General features: G+C 47.8%; 1 protein-coding gene across 5 annotated transcripts in view; it reads right to left on the bottom strand.

Annotated features, from left to right (window-relative positions):
- Window positions 1–444: 444 nt before the first annotated feature.
- FAM120A (family with sequence similarity 120A) overlaps window positions 445–9,424 on the bottom strand; it is a 94,769-nt gene continuing 85,789 nt past the window's right edge. For 3 of the 5 annotated variants that reach the window (XM_034647055.1, XM_034647056.1, XM_034647058.1), the window contains 3 exons: window positions 9,202–9,343; window positions 8,472–8,568; window positions 445–1,963 (listed from right to left, as the gene is read on the bottom strand). In XM_034647055.1, coding sequence (XP_034502946.1) covers window positions 1,652–1,963; window positions 8,472–8,568; window positions 9,202–9,343 — 551 coding nt within the window. In that variant the 3' untranslated portion in view covers window positions 445–1,651. Of the gene's footprint in view, window positions 1,964–3,351; window positions 7,456–8,471; window positions 8,569–9,201; window positions 9,344–9,424 lie in introns of those variants that run through there. The other 2 variants (XM_034647057.1, XM_034647059.1) reach the window with 2 other exon arrangements.

The following is a 9,424-nucleotide window of genomic DNA, read 5'->3' as shown; positions in this document are numbered from 1 at the left end:
TCCTTCCCCGAGCCCCGGGCGCCCCCGACCCAGTCCCGGGCCGAATCTGGAAGCCACGCCGTGTTTATACTAAAAGAATAAAGATTTTTATTAAGCATTGTAAGTTGCATTCAATAGCCTTCGGTACAGCACGCCACAACCCACCTACAATCAGTCAGACCCAACAGCAGTTCATTCTTGCACAATCCATGAGTTAGGGCAGAACTCCCTTCAACTTACAGTAAGATCCTACTCAGGTCTCGCGGGCAGGGATTGGGGAATTACATCTCATTTCTGATTCACTAATGTGTGATGAAGAGCATCAGGAGAATTATATGAAAACGAATAAGAAGTGATTCTGATTTCAAAGTACATTGTTTGGAAACAGTAACAAAAACATCAAAATGATATAAGTATACCTGCTTCTACTAAATTCTTGATGGGAAAGTTCTCAAGAACAAGCAATTTGTTTCCTGCTACAGAAGGGGGGGTTGTTTTTTTTTGTTTTTTTTTTTAAGATCAAAGGGATTTTTTTTTCACAGAATTTCATATTTTGCTAATATGAAGGCATAAAACAGCAACAAAGAACAATAATGCATACAGCAGTGAATACACCAGGGTAATGTTGATATTTGAAACAGCTAGATAATTTTTGGGGGGTTTTTAGAATAAATGCAACAGAGGTCAATAATCACAAAATTTTAAGGTTAGAGCAAGATCAGTCAATGACTAAACAGAGTTAACATCTTTTATAGGACTATTACTGATTATTAGCATTTTGTTTTGCAAATGGGCACATACTGGTAAGAATGGCAGGACAATAACATGCATAATATTAACTACACACTTTAGAAATTATGAACCATGCAGAAGGTTAGCTCACGTAGTAGCACTGATGGTCTACGTCCGGTCAAAACCACATAGTCCATTGATCACAGATGCATGGTATGAAGTCACGAAAAGTTTCAGAACACATTGTGTTGATTTTGAAAGGTCATTTGCATCTTCTATGATTTCAACTTTATCTCCATTTAACTTGCTTGTAAAGTAAGTATGATGTACTGCATATTTAAAATCAGCAGAACGGCAATATTACTCTATAATTTTTTAGTTTTGATAGTTGCACTTTTCTTTTTTAACACAAAAGAACCACATCAACAGTGATGAGATTTAAGTAAGAAAGAAAAACCGTGGTGTGCCTTATTTCTTTCATAATCATAAAATCAAAGCCTTAGACAAAGCTTTCTTGTGAACAGTAATGCAAAATCAAAGATAATGGCATACATATGGTGCCAAATGCTAAAAATGATATTTTAAGCTATATATACTTAAAGACTGCCAAAATTTGTTTTCTTTATAGTTCAAGAAACACAACTATAGGCTTTTGTCATAACCAGTTTAAACTTTGTGTGTACTTCATTTTAAGTGTGGGAGTCAAATGCTCTTCATTTTCTTTCTCTCTTTTTGTTTTATTGTAGCATTTTGACTACAACTGGTTAAAACTAAAAATGTGTTGTTTAAATCTCTGATATCAAAGAGGGATCCGAATTTCCAAAGTCCTCATTTTTCTCTTACGGAAAGGAAAAAATGTACATAACTGTAGGCTCTCTTTCTCTCCAGATATTCCTGAATCCTACCCTTCCTGCATCCTTCACCCTCTATAAAAATAAGTTTACTCTTCTTTCTTTAAGACAGCAGCCTCCAGAGCATCAGCTCTGCGGCAAGCACTGTCTGTACTTAGTGCATTTAAGTGAGGATTTGTATTGCACGTCTTAGAGTCATTGTTCAAGGCACTTTCCGAGTGGCTGGGGGCCCTGGCGTCGCCTGTGCTCCCGTTCATCTGGGGAGCAGGCTTCTCCTCAGCCACTGCTCCGTTTTCAGCCAGGGATCCATCTGAAGACACGGCGGATGACTTGGATTCCCCGGATCTGGACTTCAGCTCTTTGGCCACTTCTTCTGCGGAAGCAGCATAAGGAGGCTTGCCCTGGTCAAAATGAAGGACAACAAGCAATAAAGCACCTTGGATAAACAGTGGGAGAGGAGGAATGCCTACCAAGGCCTGACACCGCTTGCTTCCGACTGAACAGCAGAATCCATGGCTGGCTGTGCTCCTCACGGTGTGTCCTCTCTGCTCTTACATACTCTGTGGACTGTACAGTCCGTACTGTCGGTACTCCCTGTGCACCTGCACAGCCTCTTCTCTTCTCTCCATACACTCCAGTCCACGTCCCCCCACAATCTGTGTATGTACTTTATAGTCCATACACTGTACAGATTTATAGCCCACGTGCTCTATGTCCTCTATACTGAGCCTACGTTCTCTAGCACCTGAGTGCCAGAGTGCATACACTCCTTATCTGCTCCATACACCTGCACACTCTCCCGTCTGTACCTACTTGGTCTGCATACACTACACGCTCTACTGTCTACACTCCATGCTCTCTCTCGTCTGTGGCCTCTGTGGTCCACACTCTAATACACTCTGTCTTGCTTCTGAATGGCCTGCCGCTGGCAGAAGCTTGTCCCAGCAGGTTCGTCCCGGGGCCCCTTCCCTCCACTTCTCTGTAGTTAATATCCTGACCATGCAGGAGACCCCCACTTGAGGAGCTCTATCTAATCCTTCCGGATAGTACCAGTCCTACCTTAACACCACCCCTCAATAAATCCCTCTGAAATTTCAGACTACAACTTCCCTACATGTTAACCAACCCACGCGTCCGCCTGTCACAGTCTGTGGGAGGCCCATTTCTACTGGGAAGTAAGAGGCAAACCTAAGTTCTCTCTGGACAGCCCAACAAGAAATAAGTCTAAGCTGATAATTGCTGCATATGTTTGTGACTTATCTCTTCAGAACGGGTCTCTCTGCTCCTCTTAACAGATTTAAAAGTAATTCTGGAAAAATACGAACTTTTAGAGTGATTCACAGCTCATGTCCTGAAAGACAAAACCTCTCGGTAAAAGACAAGGAAAACAGCCCAAGATCTTCCAGGTGCTTACATCTTAGACCGTGGATTTCTCAGCCTGGCACCATGACATTTTGGACCTGATCTTTCTGTCATGGGCTGTCTCGTGTGCTGCAAAGTGGTGGGCATCGCTGGCCTCTGCCCATTAGAAGCCAGAAGTACTTGCAGGCTGAGCTGTGGTGATCAACAGTGTCCCTGAAAAAAGCCAATAGCCCTTAGGGGGCGATATCACCAGGGCTGAGAACCACGGTCAGAGGCGGACTCATTGCTGAAGAAAACACTAATGGTCTTTGCCTTTTTTTTTTTTTTTAAAGATTTTATTTATTTATTTGACAGAGATAGAGACAGCCAGTGAGAGAGAACACAAGCAGGGGGAGTGGGAGAGGAAGAAGCAGGCTCATAGCAGAGGAGCCTGATGTGGGGCTCGATTCCATAACGCCGGGATCACGCCCTGAGCCGAAGGCAGACGCCCAACCGCTGTGCCACCCAGGCGCCCCTGGTCTTTGCCTTTGAACGGTCATTTTTCAGTGAAGAAACTGAGACCCAGAATCAGAAAAGCCGCCTACAGATCTTCCAGGTCTAGTTCCTTCCCTTTCAACCCCAGATGGCAGTGTGTCTGGTCTCCAGTCTTCCCTACTCTGAAAACCAAGGTGTCCACCTGGTTGACAATAAAGGCCCTTCCTGCTCAGCCAAGTGGGGCTGGAGGTGCCCATCGCCCTCGCCTCTGGCACACTCTCTCACACACCCGTGGTTCCTGGCTTGGTTCCCCTGTGGGCTCAATTCCCACGGGTCTTCTCACTTTAGTGTTCAATCCCAGAGTTCAGAAACATGAATGTGAGCTTTTCCACAAGTCAATACTACTGTCATTTTGTTGGAAACTTGAGAAAAATCATTAATACAAAAATACAAGAGGGTGAAGTGGGGAAGAAAGAACATCGAAGATTTCCAAGTACACGCTCCCAAAGCTCCAAGCCCTCACTCTCCGGGGGAAGAGTCCGCTTGCCAGTCACGAACACCTTCAGCAGCATCGCTGGGGCTGGTGCAGCCGCCACCTCAAGGACGCCCGCAGGCCCCGCCAGGGAGCTGGCTTACTGGGAACTCTCCAAAGTAGCTCTCTGGAGACCGTGGGGGCAGGTACAGAGGATGCCAGGGGAGGGAGCCCAAAAGCAGTCATGACTATGCCTGTTCAGAAACAGACATTCCCTCTCTCTACAGCCGATTCTTCCCCTAAGCCTTGGCTACTATGAGGCACCCTCCCCCAACGAAGGGCACCCCGAGCACAGGGCAGCACTGCCTCCTCTGCCCCACTGACACTCGACCCGCCCGGGCAGCAGCAACATGAACGAGAGAGATGGGCCAGAAACCCTCTGGAGGCCAGCTGCCCCTCATCATCTGTGCTTCTCAAGGCGCAACAACACTGATGTCACCTAAAACGAGCAACAGGAAGACCAGGGAAGGAACCGTGCCCCTGCGGGCAGCAGAAGAGGCCAGAGGGCACAGAGGAGAGGCACAGAGCAGACCAAGGAAAGCCTGGAGGCGCGGTGGGAAATGGAGAAACAAAGACTGCTCCGAAATATGACCCGACAGGGGAAATAGGACAGCAAATGAACATCGTTACACATGAAGATGGCGAAAAGGAAGGAAAGCTTAAAATCGTAAAGAAACAGAGGGAAACGCAAATCAAACCACAACGAGATACCCAGCCCGACAGCTAAACTCAAAGACAAACGACAAGAGGAGCTGGCGAGGGCGAGGAGAAATCCAGGCCTCACGCACGGCTGGCGGGAATGGAAAAGCATGCAGCCGCCATGCAGCGCCTGGCAGTTCCTCAAGCGTATGAACGCAGAAAGACCACAGGACCCAGGAATTCACTCCCAGAGGAATGAAACGTGTGTCCGCACAAACACCTGAAGGCAATGCCTGCAGTGAACAACACTCTACTGCATGCCTGAAAGCTGCTAAGAGAGATCTCAAAAGTTCCCATCGCGAGAAAATACATTGTTGTAACTATTCGAGGTGATGCAGATTAACTAGACTTACTGTGGCGACCACTCTGCAATATACATGGGTATCGAACCGTTACGCAGTACACCTGGGACTGACGCAATGGTATACGCTGATTACATCCAATAAAGCTGGGGAAAACCCGAACCAATACACAGATGCTCACAGCAGCATTACTCATAATAGCCAAGAAAGTGAAAACAGCCTAAATGTCCATCAACTGATAAACGGACAGACAAATGTGCCCCGTCTCCACGGCGGAGCATCACGCAGCAACACGACGCAATGACGTGCTGGTGCGTGCCACAACAAGGCACCTACAGGACACGCACACAGAGCAAGGCCACAGGCATGGAAAGCAGATCCGTGGCTGTCAGGGGCTGGGAGGTGGCCACTCCGGAGTAAGGCGTTTCTCCTTGGGGTGGTGAATGTTTTGGAATTAGCAGTGCTGCTGCATGACAGGAAGAACAGACTCCACTGGCCACCTGAAGCAGGTGAACTGCATCGTAAGTGAGCTCCACTGCAAACGAAGACCTCAAAGGGAGTGGAGGACATGACAAATGCTGGCGACAGACACAGGATGAGCTCAACAGGAGCGCCAGAGATGAAAACCAGGCAAGGAAAAACAACAGAAATGAAAAAACAGTAATCCAAGAAAACTTTCTGATGTAAGGCAAGATCTGAGGCTGCGTTTAAGAAGAGTACAATTGTGTGCTGAGTTCACCGACCCCAAACGACCAGCAGCGAGGTGTATCACTACACCTTGGCAGAGAAAAAGAACAATCTGGGCATCTGGGCCAAAACCACAAATGACTTCCAAGGGAAAGACAATTCTTTTACTTTCAGTCCTTGACTCAAAGCTTTATGACAGAAGAAAATGACAGAACGTGCATGAGACACCTGAGGCGGAGGGAAGAACCACCACTTTAGACTGTTAGGAAAGCAAAGGGCTTTCAAACATGCCCTCGTTCCCATTAGGTCCTCCCTGGGGTCCACTGAGGAGAGCCTGGAGGGACGCCACTGGCGGGCAGAGGACACGCATCCACAGGAGCCGGGCAAATGAGGCACGGGTGGGGTGGCAGGTCAAGGCTGTGGGTTGGGACAACACAATCGGTAACAGCACACCTACCATCAGAAACGTGAGAGCTGGGGGACTGAGCCACTGTGTGAGCAGCTGGGACGAAGCCAATGACAAGTCCGGGAGCACTCTAACTTAATCACCCTGGATTCTCAGGGTGCAAGAAAAGACACATAGATACCAACAGCAACATTTAGGTCAAAGTCCCAAAGTCTTAAATTTGAATCAGGAGAGTCAGTATAAACTCCTGAGGTATTTCACTGAAGAAAAGTAGCAGCATACACGTGTGTGTGGATATGGCACGCCGGAGTGCGTGGCAGCGTGTACGTGTGTGTGTCTGTGTGCAAGATACATGCGTGTGCACGTACTTGCTCTAGCTCTATCCACAGGAAAAGCCCAGAAACAGTGATTTGGTGTGAGGAAAGGAAGAGACCCACGTGTAGACATAACATGAGAGATTCAACAGAAGTCCTGTAAGTAAAAGCCCTCGGTTTAAATTAGAAACATCAGTGTGAATTCATGAGGACTGTTATCTTAAAAAAATATAATAAAAAGCAGGCATGTCACGTGTCTATTTCTGCACAAGGAAACAGGACTATGTGTGCACAGAGCACGAGGAGCAGTGAGGCGTCAGGGGCCACGGGCACCCAGACTGTGGTCCTGAGGAGCCCAAGGAACTAAGAGGAATGTGGTGGTTCTGCTGGGCCAGGCAATGCCCGCAAAGGAAGCCACCACAGACCAGACACTACACAAAGAGCCCACGGCCAGGGTGGGCAAGGTTTCCGTTCTGCAGGGGCTGTCATAGGTACCAAATAGGAGGCAAGGGAAAGAATCATCTCTTTATAAAAATATACCAGTAAATAACGAAAAAAGAGATGATGGAACAAGAGTATCTTCCTTTTGCAATTTCCAGTGCATGAATGGATCCGGTCAGGGGCATATCAGTACAACAGGTCCTACCACGAAGACTCGTGTGCCGCTGACAGAAGCACACAGGTCAACCTCAGTCTTGTCAGTGGGACAGACCCAAGACGGGCACGGCACCCAGACCCACTACCAGGATGCCAGAAAGAGGTGGCTGGGTCACAGGGGGCGGCCCCTTCAGCACATGCCCGGCCAGAGGCAGAAAGACTGGGCGATGAGCTGCACTGTCCGTCCTTCCACAAAGTGAAGGAAACAGGCGGGGAGGGAGGGAAGCCAGCAGATCCAGGGTCTCTGAAGAACACGAGCACGCCACAGAGACGAGGAAGAGGCCACGCCACACGGCTGTCTGTGCTTCATACCGAAGGCCCCCATAACCAGTAGGGCCAACAGCACCACGCAGGCTGTCTGCACAGGACAGGCTCTGGACTGGAGCACAGCAAGGGCGGGTTCCCCTCCCTCTCGTAAACCTGTTCAGAGTCTGAGTGTCTTCTGCTCAGCTGGACATCTCTGAAGGCAGAGGAAGGTTGGGGTGGGGCTGGGGGGCCAAAGTGAGAGAAGCATACCCCCCACCCCGGGCATGCTACACTGCAGAGGTGCTGCCTGGGCCCCGCTTCTAGGGAGGGGGCTGCCTTTGTACCTGACTTGCTAGATGTGTTTCATCAAAACAGAATTTTCTGGGGCACAGTCGGTTGAGTGTCTGACTCTTGGTTTTGGCTCAGGTCCTGCGGTCGAGCCCTGCATTGGGCTCCATGCTCAGAAGGGAGTCGGCTTGAGATTCTCTCTCTCCCTCTGCCCCCCCCACTCTCTCTCTAAAATAAAATAAATCTTAAAAAAATAAACACAAAAAACAGAAGTTTTTAAGATGCTGAGGTCAGCTGGTAAAGGCAGGCATTTTAGTTTCTCTTGGCCAATTAAATCTCCATGTGTGGGTTATTAGTACATGAGCCACAGGACAGTCTTGAGGTCTGCATGTGTACCATGGACAGAAATGCACACTTCGATTCAATGTCGTAACTCGAGAAGCAGGCTGACTGCCATTTCTAAAAGATCCTTCTCAAGTGGAAATTCATCAGGATCCAGGTTCTAAAGTGGTAATACCCAAAGTGGAAGGAAGCTCTAGCTCTTTCATGGAGACAGGTACATGACTCTGTCCCCTCACAGGCTGAGCCTTTCAGGGGAAGAGCTAGTCGAGACCGTCCAGGAGAAGAAAAAGATACCAGTTTTTGCCTTAAACCCTAACTGCTATTTACCTAAAGAATGTTTTAGGACAAAAACGCCACTAACAGCCCTGGAACATTCTCTGTGCAGCTGTGACCAGGAGACCATACTCTTCAGCACTGACCCCGCCGCCAGCCCAACTGGGCTGAGGAGTCACAGCCAGCAAGCACCTTGCACTACCGCTGTGGCAGATGCACGCTCAGCAGAAACACCCCAGCACCCCCGTCTGGACGCAGGCACCAAAGGACTAGCCCAGAAGACCGGGCCCTCGGAGAGCCACGGTGCCGCCCTGAGCTGCGGATTACCTGAATCACACCCTGGTTTTTATAGCCTCTGCCGTAGTACCGTCCGCCTCTTCCAAACGTTCTGATCACCGGGGTGGAAATCACTCCCCTTGGACGCCTGAATGGATAAAAGACAGAAGCACACAGGCTCGAATCTGTCGGACAGCTGAAACATTTAAAATGATGTCGATCTCACACGGTACCACCGTCTATTAAATCATGGTCACACCAGATTTATTCCAACATTCCAAGAAATCAATCTTCTTGTTTTGGTCTATATCCAGTACATTCAATTTGAAAAACAGTACACTTCAAAAATGCTACTTTTTTTAAAAACTGAAAAACAGTTAACTGAATAATGTGTAAATAATTATTTAATAATGGTTGAAATAACTACATAATACTCTATATGACAAAATCCTATGTAACCACAAACAGTGACATCAAAGAATGCATCTAATGATATAAAAATGTTCCTAGTAGGGACGCCTGAGTGGTGCAGTCGTTAAGCGTCTGCCTTCGGCTCAGGGTGTGATCCTGGTGTTCTGGGATCGAGCCCCCACATCAGGCTCCTCCGCTAGGAGCCTGCTTCTTCCTCTCCCACTCCCCCTGCCTGTGTTCCCTCTCTCGCTGGCTGTCTCTGTCAAATAAATAAATAAAATCTTTAAAAAAAAAAAAATGTTCCTAGTAAAGTCATAATTGAAAGAAGAGGCTGTTTTCTTATTAATACAAATACATTTTCAGAACTTACCCTCTTGCTGGTCCTCCAACAGAAACTACCTGTAGGGGGAAAGGCCCGCGGCCCCCACGGCCCCGTCTACTCCCAGCCCAGTGGCCGACCACGGTGCCAGCTATTTCTAGCTTCCCTCCCTGAGAAGGTATAGGCTGGATTCCTGCATAAAACACAGACAAAACAAATCTTGACAATCACACAATTAAAAATAGAAAAAAAGAAACAAGCAAGCAATTTCTTT

This window comes from Ailuropoda melanoleuca, chromosome 17, assembly GCF_002007445.2.
Source record: "Ailuropoda melanoleuca isolate Jingjing chromosome 17, ASM200744v2, whole genome shotgun sequence".
NCBI lineage: Eukaryota > Metazoa > Chordata > Mammalia > Carnivora > Ursidae > Ailuropoda > Ailuropoda melanoleuca.
Note: the sequence above shows the minus strand (reverse complement) of the source record. Positions and strands in the feature narration are given on the sequence as shown.